Consider the following 21,322-nt stretch of genomic DNA (forward strand, 5'->3'; position numbering starts at 1 on the left):
AGGTGGCGGCTACATTCATCGTTGCATCAATGTTGAGGGGGCGGCGCCCACTCGGCTCTCAAGTTGGGGGGGGGGGGGGGTAAGCGCCCCCACTGCCCCCCCTGTTCCCCGGGGTCTATGCAGTGAACGACGCTACAAGAAAAAACATGTGACACCTAATAGCAGGCACTATAAACATGCGCTCGTACGTATCCCGTCAGACCAGGACGGGGATCGGGGGTATAGTACTATGCAATATACATTAACACAGAACTATTTCGTGCTTTAACCCTCGCCCATGTAGGGGGGGGTTGGTGCAACCCCCCCCCCCCTGAGGTTTTTCGGAAATAGTGCAAAAACGGCGGCGCGCAGCGCCGCCAAATTTTGGGTACCTTATGGGGCAAACCTTGCGCATCTTTTGATAAAAAAAAATTTGACCGGGTCATGTCAGGTCACGGAGTTATGACGTCACAAAGGGAACAGCCTCCGGCCGGATTTTCACAAACTGAGTGCCAACGCCCGAGGTTTCCTGCCGGTGGTACGGACATCGGTTGATGGATCGTGATGAAACTTCCCATGCATGTTGGGGCAAGTATTGGCTATCATATGGTATAAGAAACTTGACCGGGTCAGGTCAGGTCACGGAGCTATGACGTCACAAGAGGAACAGCGTCCGGTACTATTTTTGAAAAGCGCCCGAACCACTATTTTGCTAATTCTTGTCACCTCAATGGGAATATGCAGCAATATTAGCTTCTATAGGGAGCAAATGGACATCCCAAATCCAAAAACACAATCAGATTTCAAAAATTTAAATTTTGATTTTTCGAATTTCTGCCGCCGACTGTGACCTTGCCGACTTCCGGCGCTCCCAACGCGCCATTTTTAGAGCCAGGGAAACGAAATACATACCAAACGATAGAAAATTGATCAAGGAACACGATAGTGAAGGTTTCAAGTCGATATCTCCCACCGTTTTGCCGCAATCGCCGCGGAAAATTTGAAAAAGTCTATTTTTCCGAAAATTTGACCTTTGACCGGTCAAAAGTAGGTCAAATGTTGACCTAGGACCAAAAAATATACCACCAATCGCGAGATCTCGTTGAGAGCAATCCGTTGGTCTTTTCCGCTAAGCTCTACGACGCTCCGTTTTCAAACGCCAAGGGGGGGGTCGCACCACCCCCCCCCCCTGCATGGGCGAAGGTGGCAGATCGCCGTTTACGGGCGAGGGTTAAGATGCATAACATTACATTTTCACCAACATTCTGAGTGCCAGACAAGCCAACAGCAAAGCGTCATTTCGGTAAAATGCATTTAATGATGATCGTAAGCTCACAAAGCATAGCGAGCGTGTTAGTTCAAAACATTGCCGCTAGGGGCGCTGAGGTCGCTAATGCTGAGAGATGGGCCAAAGTGTCGGCGGTCGGCGCCGCATGGGTGTTAATATTTGGGGGAAATAAAAAATGTCACACGGTTTCTACGTGTCTGGGGCACGATAAAATCAGTGGAGCACTATGTTTTGCGAAAAAAGTGCCCAAAATGACACACCCTAGCCTCCAGCATGGCTTGTCGCACTTTTGCAAGCGGTGTCAAGACCGTGTCTGGGGATGCTACACCATCGTTCCGGATTCTGCCAGGTGTGGTTGTGCTTCTCGGCTCTCGTTGTTTGAGACCGAGCCTCTCACCTCGCTGTGCTGCCGTGTTGAGCTGCCTGCTGAGGCCATCTGCTCGCATCTTGGTCAGTGCGGCTCGGAGGAGGTTGACTGACTCCAGGGCACCTCGTGATGTGCACGAGGCCGCCTGCAGGGAGGTTGTCTGGGAATCAAAGCTCTCCCATCTTCATCACTGATCACAACCGGGAAACATTCGAAATTCAAATTGGGTTTATTGCGCCCTTGAACTTTGACGCATCAATCACCCAAAGGTCTCCCATCACAGGCACGGGAGCCATCAAACCAACAACTGACCGCCACGCAGTCACAACAAATCCAACTCAACATTGCCACGTCATCGCCGCACTCGTCTCAGCTGCGCCGTTCACGTGTCAAAACCCGCCACGCCGACCACACCCAAGCTATGCTACGCAGTACGCACGTCCTGTCCTCTGTCTCAGCTACCTGTAATTTGTGGCGAAGAGTTGTGCCACCAGGCGGCAGCACCCGTCGGCCTATCGGCCTATAGCTGTCGCCACTGCTGCACCGAGCGATGAGCGTACTCATCTCGGCCACACTACCTATACCTATATTTCTCAACACGCTCCCCCCTTGGTGAATAGCGTTACATTGAGCGCGACATCATTCACCAACACATACGATACACACACGATATATGTACAATAAAAAATGTCATAACATCGCGCCGCGGCAGGCAGGACAGGCGGACCGGGGCCAGGGGGAGGATGAGGCGGCCGGTCTAGGACGACTCTGGATCAGAGACCTCCAAGTCATGGAGCCGCTGCACTGCTCTCGTCTTTCTGCCCCTGCTAGTTTTAACTTCTGCGGACCTGGAGACACCATCCCTCCCTGGGAACAATTTGGTCACCACGCCCAGGTCCCACTTCATGCGAGGCTGCTTCTCATCTTGTAGAAGCACAACAGAGCCCTCCGCCAACTTACCTTGCGGTCGAAATTTGCGTACTGAGAGCGGCAAATTTCTGACATATTCCTGACTCCACACGGACCAGAACTTTCGCAGTCGCTTTTCTCTTACCTGTGACTGAGCTCTCAGCTCATCAGGTCTGACCTCAGACGGGTCCTCCGCCTCTTTGGCCAAAAAGCCTACGCTGTGACCCGTCAGGAAGTGGTTGGGGGTTAATGGTACTGGATCGTCTGGTGAATCACCAACAAAGGTGAGTGGCCGCGAGTTGACACACCCTTCAATCTCCGTCAGGGCAGTCTCTAACTCGGCCCTACTGAGGTGTCGCTGGCCCAGGGATTTTTTAAGAGCACTTTTCACGCTACGCACCATGCGCTCGTACTGCCCACCCCACCACGGAGCGAGGGGGGCAGAAAACTTGAACCTGGGAGCGAGACGCCCGAAATATCGCTGCATCAGCTTCTCAGCAGCCTGGAATGTACGGGCGTTGTCGAGATACACAACTGAAGGCACGCCTCTCCTGGCGGCAAATCTGCGAAAAGCCAACATAAAATCATCCAGAGAGAGTGAGTCTACCAACTCTAGGTGTACAGCACGCACCTGCGAGCAACAAAACAAACAAATGTAAAGCTTCTTGTCAGGACAATCCACAGCAAAGATTGGCCCTGCGAAATCGCACCCACAGACCTGAAACGGCCTGCTCTGAGTAACTCTGTCTCGAGGGAGAGGGGCGGCGGGCTCACAGCACGGCTGAGAATCCTGCCTGCGGCACGCGTCACATCCCCTCACGACCCGCCGTGCGATGGTGCGCAGACCCACGATCCAGAACTCTGATCTCACTGCAGTTATCAGAGTTGACACACCAGCATGCTTCATACACAGGTGCTGCTCACGAACAATCAGGACGGCCAGGTGACCTTTTGGCAAAATCACCGGGTGCTTTTCCTCGTAGGAAAACTCTGACAACTGCAAACGGCCGCGCACACGTAGCAGCCCGTCATCGCCGAGAAACGGCGTCAGTCTGTAAATCTGGGAACTTCGGTGCACCGGACTGCCCTGCCTGAGCAGTTTCAGTTCTTCAGGGTAACTGTCCGCCTGCACCAAGCGTAACAGCTCCACGCGAGCCGTCGAGAACTCCTCGGCTGAGAGATCTCCCTGACGGCGCTGCGAACTTTGTCTCACGTTGTGAACAAATCTCAAGATCCAGCCCATGACACGGGTTGCTCGGCTGAGCGTACTGTAGCGTTCCACCTGCAGAAAATCGGATGTGTTACCCGCTGCTACACTCGCCGCCGTGAAAACGCCAACATTGTCACAAACAATTGACTCTGGTAGGGAATCCAGAGAATCAGCCTCTTTCTGACCATCAGTGTCAAGGTCCTGTCCCTGGTCCGGAGTCGAACCCGGCTCTGCGTCTGGTCTCTGCGGGACAGAAGTGCTCTCGGTCATATCCAGACCAACCTCCGGCTCTCGCATCACACTCGGATCACCATCAGCCTCCCTCAACCAGTCGGGTCCGCTGATCCACACAGGGGATGCCACCAGATCCTCTGCTAACAGGCCGCGTGTCATGAGATCCGCCGGATTTTCGGCTGACCTGCAGTGCAACCAGTTCTTTGTGTCAGTAAGCCGTTGGATCTCGCTGACCCGGTTGGACACAAACTGCTTCCACCTGCTCGGGTTACCACGTAGCCATCCCAGAGCAATCATGGAGTCACTCCAGCACCTGTACGGTGTGTCATCAGGCAAGTGCAGTGCCGTACGAACAAACTGCACCAGTTGAGCCGCCAGCACACAGGCCGAGAGCTCCAAGCGCGGCATCGTGAGCCGCTGACGCAGGGGGGCCACCCTCCCCTTCGACATGACGAAGGAGACGCTGTACGAGTCATCAGGCTGTTTGATACGGATGTACACACATGCACCATACGCCTTTGGGGATGCATCAGCAAATACACACAGCTCGAGAGACGGTGCAGCTGACCAGTCTGAAACAGAGTGCACTGTGAAACATCGTGGAACCTTCAGATTCTTCAAAATCTGACAACCGTCCAACCACCTGGTGAACACCTCTGCATATTCAGGCGGCAGCTCATCGTCCCACTCCAGCTGGAGCTCCCACAGCTCCTGAAACAGGCATTTAGCGACCACACTAAATGGCGTCAAAAATCCCACTGGATCGAAGATCCGCGCCATCATGCTGAGGACCACACGCTTCGTTGGCACTATGCCAGCAGGCAGCTCGTCTCCTGTGAAAGAGAAAACATCCTCCTCCTTACACCAGGTCACCCCAAGAACTTTCATCACACCTTCTGTCGTCACATGTCCCTTTTGACACTTTTCGGCCAGCACAGATGAGTTGCTGTTGCACTTGGACAACTCCATCCCAGCCGCTCTCATAATCTCACGAGCCTCCTGGAACATCTCCACAGCACCCTGTTCTGTATCCGAGCCTGACAGCAGGTCATCAACATACAGCGACTCTTTCAGTTCGGTGACGACCGGACTCTCTGGGTACAGCGACAGGTGGTACTTGATGGTGGCGTTCATTAAGAACGGGCTGCAGGCGACACCCATCGTCACCCGCTCGAACCGCATGGTCCGAATCTGGCCCCCTTGTCTCCATAGGAAGCGATGGGCATCTCGGTCATGTGACGTCAGACGAACCTGATGAAATGCTTTCACAATGTCAGCCGAATACCCGAACCTCCATCGTCTGAAACGAAGTAACACCTCCAGCAGGTTCGGCATCAGAGAGGGTCCCACATGGACTACATCATTCAAAGAGATACCGTTGGGTCCCTTTGCACTAGCGTCAAAGACAGGTCGAACCTTTGTTGTGCTACTGGTTTCCTTAACCACTGGTCTGTGCGGGAGATAGAACATGACGTCACTGGTCGTCATCTGATCAGGTGGCACCTCACTGATGACACCATCACTTACCATCTGACTGAGAGCTGAATCATAGTCAGCTCGCAGCTGGGGGTTCCTGTCCAGTTTGCGCTCTAGACTCATCAGCCGCTTTTGTGCGGAATCACGATTCTCCATCAACTGACTTTTGTTGTCCCTCCAGGGCACACTAACAACGTACCTGCTGCCATCATACTGGATGGACTTGTTGAACGCCTTCAACACGGCATCATCATCATCAGACTCCATCTCAGTACCAGGATCAAACCCATCCCGAGACCACATCTCACTAGCACTGGGAGTTGGGGCGGTCATCAGAAGCAGTTGACATCCCATACCTGAGTCAACATCAGCAGGGCCCCCCTCCACTGAACCAGAGAGGACCCACCCAAATGGTGTCTCCATAGCAGCCAGCCCGTCAGGGCCTCTGACAAGTCCAGATCTTACCAGTGACCAGTACTGGTCTTGTCCAACAACAATGTCAATGTGCAGTGGGCAGTCCGACATGCAGTCTGCTGCGAGCTGGAGATGGCTGAAGGGCTGGAGGAGCTGGGCAGGGACTCGAGGCCGCATCAGTGGCGCGCATATCACTGGCACCTCCACCACTCGAACTTTAGTAGCTGTCGGCACACAAGCAGCATTTGCGGCAGAAACATTGAGCTCATACACATTACACACATTTGAGGTTCTACCCCCACCAAACGATGCACATGTTATGTCCACTGACCCCTGATACTCCCCTTTCACTTGTTTCATCAGCCTCTCGGTCACAAAACTCTTGTCAGCCCCACTGTCATAAATCAGGGTAGCAGGTACAGGGCCATCTTTGCCCTCAACAAGTACATGAGCGATGGGAAGCAGTGACACACTACCCGTAGTACAAGACAGAGACACTCTAGCTTGTGGCTCCTGACATGACTGAGTCGTTCCCCCATCAGACCGCTGAGGTCTGAAGGAGGTGGACTGAGGAGGTCTACCTGCACCCTCACCACCCCTGGATCCCACCGGGCCATCAGTTCCCCTACACCAGCACAGTAGAGGGTGGTGTCTGCCACCACAGTCACATCTCTTAGCACACTGTTTCGCATGATGTCCAGTCTGCAGACAGGACATACACACATTTTTAGCCCTTACTTCTTGGTACCTTGCCTTTGGATCAATCGACAAAAAGTGAGCACACTTAGCTGGCACATGCTGTCCTCCGCAGAAGGAGCAGACTGTAGAGACAGCCTGGAGAGCCGCAGCAGCTGCAGGGGCTCGTTGGTGCACGGCTCTCTGTGGTCGGGTCACACGTTGGCTGCGCCTCGACTCCGAGGCAGCAGGAGCAGCCAGGTGCTGAGAGTAGGCACCTGATCTCTCGCGTCGCCCGATCTCTGAGTCAAGGAACTCCAGCAACCAACTCAGGTCACTCTCATGTCCAACGCCATCCCGTGCCCACTCCATCCTAATGGCAGATGGCAGTCTTTGTAAAATCACAGGTACTAGCATCACACCATATGCATCACCCTTCACACCTAACGCCTCCAAAGCCCTCACATGAGTCAACAGCTTATCCTGTAAGCCCCTCAGAACATGCACGTCAGGTACAGAGGGGGCAGGGATGGAGAGCAGCTGTTGAATATGGTTAAATATGATCCGTTCAGTTCTACCAAAGCGGTCAGCCAGCAGTTTACATGCAGCAGCATAGTTATCTGCACTCAGTGGTAACCCTGCAATGCACATGGCTGCCTCCCCATCCAGCAAGGATCTCAAATATGAAAACTTAGTCACATCAGGTAGGTCTGAGTCGTGTACAGCAGCTTTAAACATCTCCCAGAAAGACTGCCACTCTAGCACATCACCCTTGAACCTTGGTAAGTTCAGCTTTGGCAGCTTCACATTCTGACTGCCAGAGACACCAGTCTCAGACCCAGTCTCCCCCCGAGCCACCACCTTGTTCACACTCGAGATAACACCAACCACAGAGTCACGGAAGCATCCAGCTTTCTCTATATCATCCAACATTTCTGACTCAGATTCAATCATCATCTCCAGATCACCCTGGATCTCGTCCAGTGTGTTGAGGCGCATCTCCAGTTCTCTCTTAATGTCTTTCAACACATCACGATCAGGCTTATCTTCCTTCATGGCGTCGTTCGCACGACTGATAGTCCGTGTTAGCCACCCTTTGGCAGCCACTCTCCTCTTGATAAGTGTTGTTAGATCCTGCGCCATTGCCACAACTATCAGAAACACAAGTTATGGTCTTCACACATCAAATTAATGGCTCAAAGAAACAAACAAAAGTCCAAGAAAACAATCATGAAGCTTCAGCAGGTTTAGGATCACTTCTGCTCTCAACGAGGCTTCACCACAGTCACGTGGTCTCAAAACACCAGCCAGAGCAACTGGTCAACACGTCCAAAGTTCCGCCAAGGCCAAAACAACTCAAAATGGCCTATCCTTCGAAAGTCGGAACTCGGAACACCAGGCCAGGGCTTCAGAACCTGGGTCAAGGTCTATCCTCACCAATTACCAGGCTTGACTGATCAACTTTTATCACTCAAACTCTTCAGGGTGACAAAGTCAGCCATCAAATCAGTAGGCTAATAACAAACAAATGTCACCACCCTTTCAGCTCACAAACACAGCTGAAATCTTCTGGTCACCTCCCGGCGGTTTCGGCACCAATGTCTGGGAATCAAAGCTCTCCCATCTTCATCACTGATCACAACCGGGAAACATTCGAAATTCAAATTGGGTTTATTGCGCCCTTGAACTTTGACGCATCAATCACCCAAAGGTCTCCCATCACAGGCACGGGAGCCATCAAACCAACAACTGACCGCCACGCAGTCACAACAAATCCAACTCAACATTGCCACGTCATCGCCGCACTCGTCTCAGCTGCGCCGTTCACGTGTCAAAACCCGCCACGCCGACCACACCCAAGCTATGCTACGCAGTACGCACGTCCTGTCCTCTGTCTCAGCTACCTGTAATTTGTGGCTAAGAGTTGTGCCACCAGGCGGCAGCACCCGTCGGCCTATCGGCCTATAGCTGTCGCCACTGCTGCACCGAGCGATGAGTGTACTCATCTCGGCCACACTACCTATACCTATATTTCTCAACAGAGGTAGCCACCTCTTCGCAGATGGAGAAGATATCATACAGCACACAAAGAGCCACGAACGTGCTGTTCTCCGACGCTTTATGCTCTAGACCGTTTACTTTAGCGCGAATGCTGCCCTTCACGGAGCTGTCGGCTTTGATCGTTTGCAGCGTGCTTCGCAGCTGATCGTAATTGTCGATAATGCGCTTGAGGGCTTTGGCTTGTATGCACCATCGAGTCGGGCACATAGCGACTAGCTTTTGCGGGTTCGTTTCCTCAGAGATCGCCTTGTAGATAGCCAGCCTTTTTGCTGACTCATTTACGACATTCACTGCGTCGCGAGCAAACTGAATGGCACTTGCCACAATCGCGATGTCTCGACTGGCTTCTTGCAGCACAAGATCGAGAGTGTGATTTGAGCAAGGTACATACAGAGCGTGTGGACACTCCTGCCTTATTCGTGCTTGCACACCTTGATGTTTCCCACTCATATTGGTGGCTGTATCGAAGGAGAATCCCGATAGTGAGTCCGTGCTCACTTGCATTCGAAGAAGAACGTCGCGAATCACCGTCGTCAACGTCTCGCCGGTCGAGTCTGGTGAGTTATATAGGCCCACAAACTCATTCACAGATTCCATGTTGCTGTTTGTGTACTGTAGGCACACCGTGAATTGTTCCATCCCGCTCACATCCGTGGTTCCATCGGTTACAAATCCGACAAAATCGCTTCGCTTTACCTCCTCCATGACTTCTCTCCACACCTCAAGAGCCATCATCTCAATCATTTCGTTCTGGATAGTGTCCGACATCCAATTGTCACGCCTTTTCAACCAGTTGAGGACTTCGGGGGCGTCTACTTTAGCTCGTTCCTTCATTAGGTTGTAGAATGGTCCATCTCGATGGTAGTGTCCGCGGATCGGGAATCCCTGCCGAGCAAGATAGCGTACTGATGAAAACATCATGATAAGGGCCTTTCGGGCAATGACCCGCTCTTCAGCCGCAGCATTCACCAGCATCCCATCAACGCCAGGTTTGTTCTGGGCGCGCAGACCCTGGACGGCGATGCTATGGGATCCGCTTTTATCGTGCTTTGACATCTTATCCAACGCCCTTTTCCAATTGCGAAACCCTTTGGAGATAAATGCGTCATCAACTCGAGCCGAGCCGTGCAGGAGACCTGCGGCTTTTGCGGACTTGCACGGACGGCAGACAATTGCGTCCTGCTCACATGAATATTCGATCCAAGGATATTTTTCTTTCCATGCCTCTTGGAAGGATCGACCTTTTCCTCGCTTAGCAGGCGGTGGTTGTGATGATGAGGGGCCCAGGGATGGCTCGGACGTAACAGGCCGATGCTCAGACGTCAAAGGCTGCACCAGAGTTTCGGATGTTGGAAGCCTTGAGATGGATGATGATGTCGCAATGTCTTTGGAAGGAGGTTCAGAGAAGCTTGGCGCTTGACTGGGAGTGGTGGGAACCAGGCTGTGGGAAAATGCATTATTTATTAATTTCTCGTAGTGATGCCCTGGCAATTTACTTACTATAAATAACCGAAAAATCGTCGACGCTTTCACGCCCAATTGCAGTGTTCTTGCCAATGGAAAACGATAGAAAGGGCTCCTATGGCCTGCCCAAATTAGCCCATAGCGAGCTAGCGCGAACTTCAGTGGTCTTAGAAAGCTTTTGAATACTGTTGCCACTGCAATGGTCAATTTTTCACACAGGTCAATTCGTCGCCCACTTATGCGATTTCATCATTCTAAAACGAACACGGGGGGTTGTTACTTGCCACCCCCGCGCCATTTCTTTCCTGGTGGAGATAGAGCTTTGCGACCAAGACCAGCAAGTATTTCTTAAGAGACAAATACAACGGTAGCCCTATTTTACCTTCTTAATTCAATCATTGATCAGGTGAAACTAAAAACGTAGCTATTTTTGCTGCGGTCGGGACATGTGAAATACTGCTTGCGATGTGGCTGCGCTACGGCAAGATTATGGTGTCAAAGATAGAAGAGCTTCCCGTCTCTCCTATAAGCTATGTTGCTACCGTTTGTCCATCTCCATAAAAAATGCGCATTCAGGAGGATAAGGTTTTGCCACTTTTTAACCGAAACTGGCGTGTAGTGCCGTCACTAAATTGGCCATAACTCAAAACTTCTTGAACGAAATTCGAACAAATCCTCACCAACGGCGTAAAATTGATGTAGGGGAAGGTATCCCATGTTTCATGTCGATGTCTCAATTCGTTTTTGAGTTATCGCAAATATTCGGCAGGGGGGGGGGGCGTTTTCCATCCCCCTCACTCCGTCAAAGGCGGGTTAAGAACAGTCTGAAAATTTAATGCGTTGATCTCAATTCTTTCTGGAGATATGCGCGAAAAACTTAGGTAGGGCGTAAACCCTCCTGCCACTAAAAAGGGTTAAGTATGAAGTAGGAATTCACCACTGTTATTAGATCACGGGACGGTTCTGGAGACTTACCTTCGACGCAGGAAAAACGAATCGATTTTCTGTTGCTCCATGACGCTCCCAAATCATGCGATTCAATGCACCTGCACCTTCACCCGCTGGCTTCCCTGCCCACAGGTCTGACCCGCCACGTCCACCAGCCGTCGCGTCAAAACTTGCACGCAAACCCGAGCCGGCAGCATTGGCTTCAGACACAGGAATGCGGCTGATTCACGCGCGATTGTGAGTGAGGTACCGTCAGTTTGAAGATTCGGCTGAAGAATATGTAGTTTTAAATACGTAGTTTGACGTACACTCACCTACTAAGTGATGTTCGCCCCCCGACGGCCCAGCGTTTGACTGGAGCGGTAGACTGCGCCGCCTCACACCCAGGTTCAGCGGTACAGTATATCCCTCTGGCCTCACGCTCGGCACAGACGCGTTGGGCTGGGTCAGGGACGCGCCGCGCTGCGCTGGCCGCCTTACCACTCATTATACGGAGCGAGCGAAGCGAGCGAAGTCTTACGTAGAATAACGGACATGACGGACACCAGGACACAGTGATCACAGTGAAAACTCTCGGAGCCCGGGCGTCCAGTCTCAGTCGGAGCGCTGTTTCTCCAGCAGATGCTCCCTCAGTCCCCGTCATATGTGCCTCAGTGTGCCCGTTAGTGCACCATACCATAGCATTCCCTAACCACTTCTGAGTCACACCGTGAAAGAATTAAGGCGCTAGCACAGGGCAGACCGACGCTATTGAAGTTTTTGTCCGTTGCGGTCGGGTGTCGCAGTCGGGGCGGATTGCTTTCACCGCGGATTGCAATTTCGACAGACGTTTAACTTTGACCTGCTATAAGTAGGTCAAATATTGACCTTAACTCAAAAGTAAGATGCTCATTCGCGAGATCTTGTTAAGAGCAATCCGTTGGTTTTGTCGCAAGACGCTAGGACACTTCGTTTAGGAACAGCAGAGGGATGCACCGACGAAACCCCGCCGTGGCCGCCCGGGCCGACCACCGCGCCGCGGCACCCGACCGCAACGGACGAAAAATTTAGTAGCGCCGGTCAGCCCTGTGCTAGCGCCTTCATTCTTTCACAGTACGGCTCAGAAATGATTAGGGAATGCTATGGTATGAGCACTAACTACCGGGCTCACACTGTGTAAACTGCTGTAGGTGAGATGAAAGCAAATATTTTTAAATAAAAAACTGCGATTGCAATATGATGACAAATAGTTAGATCAACGCCACACCAAAAGAGATACGGCTTTTTGTGACCCTGCATTAAAAACAGCAGACTTTGTGGATCATTGCCATGTATATTTTTGCCATTTGTATGAAATGAACGCACGCTAGCGGCGTTTGAAGTTGCGAGTATCTTACAGTCATTTTACGACATAGAAAATGCCACGAATTCTGACAATCATACACGAGGCCGGTTTTGACAAAAACATGAAAACCATGTTTTTTCAGACACTCCAAACATTTGCCTGACTGGCCATATTACGATTTATTCGATAAGGTGAACTTGAAATTTGGGCCTTTTCGGTATTTATGGCCACTCGTGAGTCGTGAACCCCATTTGCATCATTGTGTAGCGGTGGGTCGGCGAGTCGATAAGGGTCATTTCACGCTTCTGTGTGGATGACTTTGATCCATCGTGACGCTCAGTTGTGTGATTGCGCCCTGTTGCCGGCTGTGAGAAGCGCATATTAATATTTGAGGATATTTTATTGCTGCATATTGTTTCTTTGGCATTCAGCTTTCACTGGAAAACGAAACAAACATGCATATGCTTTTAAGAATGTCCTGGACAGCTGGTTGAATAAAGAATTATTACATTTTTACAAAAACGCAATTTTTTAAAAAGGCCATCAAGCGATTTCGATAAAAACACATTTATGGCATCAGCCCACCGTCAGCTTTCGAATGGTAGGTATATGTCGTTTCTTTTGTGAATGATTTGACTTTCCGACGAACCGTGCCAGAGCGATGTCATGCCGTTCATCTCATCCGGATAGGCTACAAAACTGCCGGTGCAGCTTCAAAACACGGCATCCTTCTGCCTTGCCCTCAGAATCTCTGAACATCTGAACCACTCTCATGCTTATTCGAAATTTCCTTCCTAATTTTCCTTCTCCCTTTCTTATAGTATGCCTAATACGAGGCTCATTATAACTGTGTTATAACTTTGTTTATTGTAACTATGTTATGAAGAATATGGAATACCTTGACGGCTAGATTGGGCTGTGGTCCATGTCGGCACTTTGCAGCCCATTCATGGCAATATTTCACATTAATTATCAGAATATTATCTCTATATTCTCAAAAGCGCTCCGTGGTGGTCCGTTGGCGAACACTACCTGTGGCCTTGACACAATGGTCGAAATATCTGGCCGTTGACATTGGTCTAGAGAGAGAGTGAGAGAAACGGTCACGAACAGCTCCTAGTTGGTTCTGTCAGATGCTGGGATTCCCTGACCACCGGCGCCACGCAACCACTGCACTCAGCTGTTTTCTCCGAAGCGCCAGTGAACGACCTCGCGACCTTCGTTCTCCCCTGCCCGTAGCCAAGCTGTGGCTGAACAAATCCGTCAGCGCTTGAAAGAACTGCGCGGCAATGGAAAACAACCCCTATCCCGCTAAAAAAGAGTGAGAAAAGCAGCAAACCCAAAGTCTGCTCTCACTTCTGTGTTGGCCCGTCTCTTGTGTCCTGATCATTTATTTAATTGCTTATAAAACGCATCAATCATACATCGATATAAGAATAACCAGTAACCTCATAATATAAATCTGAAATAGGAGCCAAAAAGTTATATTTAAGATAATCGAATATTTCGCTCCTGGAGCTTCGTCAGCGATAATTACAGAAAAACATATACGTTTTAAACATGGAACAACAAAGAACACTGCAGAATAAATAGCAAACTCATGCTACACTTCGCAAGGGACCGACATTTTTGGCGAAGTTCGAATAGGTACAATATGAATGCATGTATATAGTGTACGTATTTACAATATACACGTATATAGGTACAATAAACAATAGCTTTACATATAGACATAATCGACTACATGTGCATACATTACACATAATATCATCAATTATTCAATTATTCACATGTGATTGTTATTATGTACACTTCACACTATATGTACCCAGAAAAGTTTGTGACGCATTTACATATTGAATGATGTTCTCTTTATGATTATACAATATATACATATATATAATATACTACACATATACAGAGGAAGTATTATACAGATATATACAGATGTTGCAATGTACAATGCTTACATATATTTACATATATCTAGAGTCATATATCATCTATGTACAAGTGTCACGTACAGTATACATATATATGTATGTCTAAGGCTGCAGCCGTGTCAGCGGCCACGAGGTAGTCTGGGTGTTAAGTGTAGGTCTCTGGTCTCTGATGTACATGGACTCTTTTATTTTTCTGTCGGGACCATCCTTGGCGCGAGCCAGAATGCTCAGTTTAAGGTTGTTGCATGTCAGAGGGGTGTGTAGGTGTTGGTTTTGATGAGAGCCAAACGGTGTGTCTATGCGTTTGTTGCGTGCGTCTCCAAGGTGTTCATTGAATCGTTTCCTTATCGAGCGTCTGCTTTCTCCGATGTAAAAGGACTGGCCCTCGGGGCACAAAGAACAATCAATCCTGTAGATGGTGTTTTTGAAGTGGCACTTCCCTGCAAGCCCTGCACAGCATGTGTTGCAGCGCCTGCCTCCACTTGGGCAGGCAGGAGGACTGAAGGCTGATTTAATCAGCTTCTGGCCGACAGTCTCGCCGCCTTTCCAGGCCACCTGAAAGGCAATTTCACTGCGCCTCACGATGCCTTGCACTATGTGGCACAATTGATCGTCAACGAATGGCAGAACGAGAGGGGTTTTGTAGGCTCTTACCTGATCATGCTGACCTCGTGTGCCTGTGTCTGTCCTGTTATGTGTTTTGGTGGCCTCCTGCCGTGCTCTGTGAAGTGTGGCCCGTGGGTAGCCGTTTGCTTGGAACAGGTCATCTACCTTATGGAGGTAGATGACCTGTTCACCTACACACCTACACATAGAACACCTACACACCCCTCTGACATGCAACAACCTTAAACTGAGCATTCTGGCTCGCGCCAAGGATGGTCCCGACAGAAAAATAAAAGAGTCCATGTACATCAGAGACCAGAGACCTACACTTAACACCCAGACTACCTCGTGGCCGCTGACACGGCTGCAGCCTTAGACATACATATATATGTATACTGTACGTGACACTTGTACATAGATGATATATGACTCTAGATATATGTAAATATATGTAAGCATTGTACATTGCAACATCTGTATATATCTGTATAATACTTCCTCTGTATATATGTGTAGTATATTATATATATGTATATATTGTATAATCATAAAGAGAACATCATTCAATATGTAAATGCGTCACAAACTTTTCTGGGTACATATAGTGTGAAGTGTACATAATAACAATCACATGTGAATAATTGAATAATTGATGATATTATGTGTAATGTATGCACATGTAGTCGATTATGTCTATATGTAAAGCTATTGTTTATTGTACCTATATACGTGTATATTGTAAATACGTACACTATATACATGCATTCATATTGTACCTATTCGAACTTCGCCAAAAATGTCGGTCCCTTGCGAAGTGTAGCATGAGTTTGCTATTTATTCTGCAGTGTTCTTTGTTGTTCCATGTTTAAAACGTATATGTTTTTCTGTGATTATCGCTGACGAAGCTCCAGGAGCGAAATATTCGATTATCTTAAATATAACTTTTTGGCTCCTATTTCAGATTTATATTATGAGGTTACTGGTTATTCTTATATCAATTTTATTCATCATGAGCCTCAAGCAGAGTTTCAGCTTTCTAAGAAGTATCAATCATACATCATCACAAGACCCACTACCGCCAGCAGCCACTCGCCCACAAACAAGTGCAGCTTTGTAGGATAACTATATAAACTTTATAGGTAGGTAATATAGACTATAAGAAACTTTATTTATATTGTCCGCGTATAAACTTCGGCCCTCGGGACCCTGCTAGTGGTTCAAATCCCTAACTACAGGCACGTGGTTATGCCCCGGGGCTCCGTATCTCACTCACTACTGTATTCTGTGTGGGTTCCCTCACTTCGAACCGGTCACATGATTTACCTCGCCCGAGGCTTGGTCAAGTGACCCAAGCGCAGACTGGTCGCTGCGGTGCCATGGGGTCGCGACCTATCGACACTGCAGCCGGCCGGGCCAGGTCAGCCCGCGGATCCGTGGCGCTGTGGTATGGCGTCGGGCTGGTCTTTGAATTGTCGTGTGTTCGGATCGCGCGGGAGTCGTTGCTTTTCTACAGAAAGGAGATCTGTGCTATTGTAACTTGACAGCTGATTGGTTGTCATGTGATAGCCCGGGGCTGCCCGCGGGGATGCGGTAGACCGCGCCCAAAGCTGCGGCCCCGGCTTGGGTCAGCGCACGCTGCCCCGACTCGGCTACCTCACGTTACCGGGGCCCTGGCTTTGGGCGCGGCTTCTGCTCATACTTTGTGGTGCGGTGGTGGTGCGTCGGGCCGCGCGCTCTGACTTCGGCCAAGAAAAATGCGTCAGCTGATCATTGTCATTTCTGCCACTTGCGTGTGGTGAAATGGGGTCATAACTTAAGAGACGGCTTTTTCATATCAATTATTTTACATAAAATCATGTTTCAAACCATAAATAATGTTCGACAGCCAAATAAAAGAAACAATACCAATACAGGCTTACAGTTTAAGGCTCGACATTGTGTTGTCTACGATTAGACAGCTGATAACTCATTCCCGTACGTCGTAACTCTATAATGACCTTTGCTTATTGTCACATGTGCGCCGCATTCGCGATTGTTGCCGACGCCTGTTTGCAGCTCAGCCCACTACAGTTGTTATACATATCGAAAAACCGATAAACTTTTAGGCGAAAAAGGCACTATTCCAGGCCCATTTTTGATTTTTTTTTTGCGATATTATGTAAAAACAGAAGCTTCTTATCCTAGGAAAAATAAAATGGGAAATCTTTCAAAGGTGGCACACTACCTTTAAATTAATTCTTGTCTTCCTCGGGACGAAGTCATCATGCTCCTCACGTTTCCCTTTCCAGACGGCGGTCACCCCCACCACACGACCGGTGCAGGTGACGGAAACTCTTCATTCGATTACACCATTTCCGGGGTGACCGTTTGAGCGGCAGGACGGGCTGTCCTATCGGGACGTTCCCATCCCACTATCGGTACGATCTTTGCCGCTGCGGCACACCCTCGTAGGTCCGCGCAGCCCAGCGTTTTACGCCCGTGGAGGTGCATCGAAGTCAGCGAAACGATCAGTCAGCACGCGGCCCGCATTTCTGTCACCCGGCCAAGCCTCGGGCTAGGTTAGTCACGTGACCGACTGACCAGTGGTAAATGACTTAACACGTAAACACAAGGCGGAGCCAGGTCCGGGGCCCACGCAGAGGCGGATCCAGCTCAGAGTTTTTTTTGGGGGGGGGGGGCAAACCATAACAATTTATCGATTCTTTCCATGCATCGTCCATAGGCGTAATGTTAAAATTATGCCGTTTTGGGGCAAATGCCCATTTTGCCCCCCCCCCCTGGATCCGCCACTGGGCCCACGACCTAACTAACGGCTGTGGGATGACAGCGTAGGTATCAATTACAGTTTGCAATTGCAGGTCAAAGCCTGTGTAAATGGTGGAACGTGTGGAGGTGTTGGCGGCATGCCTTGACACCACTCAACATCCTTGATGACATCTCTCTGCAGACATAAGTAACTGGGCTTTATCTAATGAAGTCGCTGCAATATGCTTCCTTTCTATACCCACTAGTAGATAATTTTAAGTAATGCTACGCGTTAACAGGTAAGGCATGCAACGACATACAGGAAACTATGAGTTCATACAGCCAGCTATGAGTTCAATGGCGCGGATCTCCTTTCTGTAGAAAAGTTACGACGTCCGCAGGATCCGAACGCACCGCCTCTCAATTACAAGCCCACCTTCTAACCACAGCGCCACGGACCTGCGGTGGTTTTCGAGTGTTATCGCAGTGAAACTGTTGTTCTGATAGGTGGCGACCCCATGGCACCGCGGCGCCCAGTCTGCGCTTTGGTCACTTGGCGAGCCTCGGGCGAGGTCAGTCATGTGATCAGTTCGAGGTGAGGGCTCAGCCACAGCTTGTCTGCGAGGCAGGGGAGAACGTGGGTCGCGAGGTTGTTCACTGGCGCTTCGGAGAAAACGGTCGAGTGGTTGCGTGGCGCCGGTGCACGGTTCGTCGGAAGGTCATCTCAGGCTCAAAAGAAACGGTATATACCATTCGAAAGCAGATGATGCGCTGAATCCGAAAATGTAATTTTTATCAAAATCGATCGATGGCCTTTTTTGAAAATTGCGCTTTTGTAAAAACTTAATATTTTTTTATTCAACGGGCTGTCCCAGACATTCTTGGAAATATAAACATGTATTTTTGAGTTCCAGTGAAAGCTGAATGCCAAAAGAACAATATTTAGCGAAGCAATATTTCCAAACATTAATATGCGTCTCCCACAGCCGACAATAAGGCGCAATTACACAGCTCAATGTCACGATGGACCAGTCAGCCACACAGAAGCGAGAACTGACCCTTATCGACTCGCAGACCCGGTGCTCTCGGCCCGCCTGACCGGCCACGGAAAGAACGTTCGGCTCTCGTTCTACTAAACAAACGTCATATTTGTCAGTTAAACTGTCCACATCGCTATTAAAGTTATTCAGGATACTTGTGAAGAAAATTCATTGTTCTACTTGATTTACAACATGCTTTAATTTACATTTTTCTTATACATGTTTTGTTCCATCCAGCTGCGCTCAGTCCCCGCGCAAGGGAAGTGAGCGGGGTTTCACTGTCAGAGGCTGTACTGGTGACAGCTGCTCGGCCGTGCGACCGGTCAAAGGTTACCCTGCCCCACCGGGCGCTACCCCCACTCCACCGGAGCTGAGGCCGGTACAACCTCTGACATTTCAGCGCGGCCAATTTTCCTTATATGGGCATGATACCAAGCACAATTGAGCAAAGTAGACATGAACAAATGTAAATTAATGCATGATGTGAAGATGACAGAGCAATGAATTTTCTTCGCAGGTATCCTGAATACATTTAATAGCGATGTGGACAGTTACACTGACAAATATGACATTTGTTTAGTAGAACGAGAGCCGAACGTTCATTCCGTGGCCGGTCAGGCGGGCCGAGAGCGCCGGGTCTGCGAGTCGATAAGAGTCATTTCACGCTTCAGTGTGGCTGACTTTGGTCCATCGTGACACTGAGCTGTGTAATTGCGCCTTATTGTCGGCTGTGGGAGACGCATATTAATGTTTGGAAATATTGCTCCGCTAGATATTGTTCTTTTGGCATTCAGCTTTCACTGGAACTCAAAAATGCATGTTTATATTTTCAAGAATGTCTGGGACAGCCCGTTGAATAAAAAATTATTAAGTTTTTACAAAAACGCAATTTTCAAAAAAGGCCATCGATCGATTTTGATAAAAATTACATTTTCGGATTCAGCGCACCGTCAGCTTTCGAATGGTGTATATCGTTTCTTTTGAGCCTGAGATGACCTTCCGACGAACCGTGGGTGGTCAGTGAATCCCGAGCTGACAGGTGGGCCTCTCAGCCAACGTTACCATGTGGGGGGTGAGGGAGGGGGCCACACAAGTATTTGACGACGCATGGTTATCTCGGAATGTAAGAAAGCAAAAAAGATAAAGACGCAGTAAAAAGCAATCTATAGCCCACTGTTGGATTTTTCATGGGTTATTATTCCATCAGATTATCGCTAAGGTCACAGCAGGTCACCAGCATTAAAATTATCACGAATTCTGGTTCCCCATTTTGACAACTTCTCACAAGCGGCGCATAAGTCAAGTCGGGAACTATTAGAGCTACAGCGCCGTAGAAGAGCGCATTGAATAGCTCTTTGAGTTTTTTTTTTGTGTGTATTTTCTCAAATTGGACCTAGAGTAAATGGTTTATACTCCAGAGGGCAAAAACTTTCAAAATTTGACGTTTTGCGGATAGTTTTTCTGTAATAACCTATGGCGTCATGCTTTTATTACGTTAATTTAATCGGAATCGCGTTTCTTTCGTGAAGACGCGTCAAATGAACCATACGTTGAAATTTAAATTACAAAAATGATCTCAGGTCAAGCTCATAGAAAAGATCATGTTGTGCCTATCAGTCGATCAGTCGATTCCTATCATTGAGCTGAACGCATCGGTGTTTTTCAGCGTTCTATCATGTTCTATCTAGTCATTGTCAAAAACTGTTAACCCTCGCCGGCACAGGCCATTTTGCGTCCTTCGACGGCACAAGGGGGGGGGGCACAACCCCCCTCGCGTTTCGCCCCTGATCAAGCCAGGAAATTTGTAAACCTCATTACAAATGTTCTTGCAATAGTCTGCAAACGTATTCTACATAGATTTATGCATAAAATTATTTAGTCTTATTACAAGATTTATTTAGAAAAATCATTAAATTCAATTAATTAAGGCCTTGAAGTATTATATCACACCTCACTGTCTCACTTTTGCCAGCAAAAAAAAAAAAAAAAAAGAGCCGAGAGATGCTTAAAATTGAAGCACGCTCTTAGTTTTATAATAATGAGAAAAGCAGCCGGATGCTTTATTCGGCTCGATTTTTATTTGCAGCCGGTGTCTCGATTTTATTTTTTAATAATGGCCTCTGGCCCCCAAAATCGTCACTGGTTTATCAGCCAATGAGCATCGAGAATTGCCATACGCTGATTGGTGGGATTACTGCAGTTGTTGTTTAGAATGCTTACGGTGCTGACAGCGCTAGCGAAGGTGTCTCCACTTTTCGTAATGTTGAGAGCCCGGAGCGTAGGCCCCGTGGCTCCTGCTATGATTTCAGACCATCGCTAACATAAAGTTTAAAGCATGCAAACTAAGACTGGATAGACAATTTGAAGCTTTCTTGCAAGATGATGAGCTGAGATGCTACGCACATTCTGGCGTCCTAACCGGGAGGTTCGGGCCACCCACCCCCGGTGATCCTAAATCAATAAACTGATGCTTTGAAGAAATAGTATGTAGTGCTCTAGCGAGGAACATCTTGATATATGTAGTTAGGATTTCAAATGACCTTTTCCTCGATAATTAATTGGAAATTCAATAAAAAGTAAATATTATATTGTTTGGCAAATTTTCGAACAACAGTTCATTCTCAAGCCACATGAAACAA

General features: G+C 48.7%; 1 protein-coding gene across 1 annotated transcript; it reads right to left on the reverse strand.

Annotated features, from left to right (window-relative positions):
• Window positions 1–3,037: 3,037 nt before the first annotated feature.
• LOC122372550 lies at window positions 3,038–7,608 on the reverse strand. The gene is made up of 4 exons (XM_043349849.1): window positions 7,331–7,608; window positions 5,515–5,776; window positions 3,318–5,238; window positions 3,038–3,045 (listed from the first exon to the last, which is right to left on the reverse strand). The coding sequence occupies exons 1-4, from the start codon at window positions 7,606–7,608 to the stop codon at window positions 3,038–3,040; spliced, it is 2,469 nt and encodes an 822-aa protein (XP_043205784.1).
• Window positions 7,609–21,322: the final 13,714 nt, after the last annotated feature.

The sequence above is a fragment of the Amphibalanus amphitrite genome, unplaced genomic scaffold (assembly GCF_019059575.1).
Source record: "Amphibalanus amphitrite isolate SeventyFive unplaced genomic scaffold, NRLGWU_Aamphi_draft 001371F_arrow, whole genome shotgun sequence".
Lineage (NCBI taxonomy): Eukaryota > Metazoa > Arthropoda > Thecostraca > Balanomorpha > Balanidae > Amphibalanus > Amphibalanus amphitrite.

What these genes read in the sequence shown, in the direction of transcription:
- LOC122372550 (XM_043349849.1), bottom strand. Translation starts at nt 7,608, where the DNA reads ATGAAGGAAGATAAGCCTGATCGTGATGTGTTGAAAGACATTAAGAGA. An exon ending in CCAAAGCTGAACTTACCAAG is followed by an intron (nt 5,777 to 7,330) that starts GTTCAAGGGTGA and finishes CCCAACTCCCAG; the next exon opens with TGCTAGTGAGATGTGGTCTC. An exon ending in ATTCAGCTCTCAGTCAGATG is followed by an intron (nt 5,239 to 5,514) that starts GTAAGTGATGGT and finishes GCATTTCATCAG; the next exon opens with GTTCGTCTGACGTCACATGA.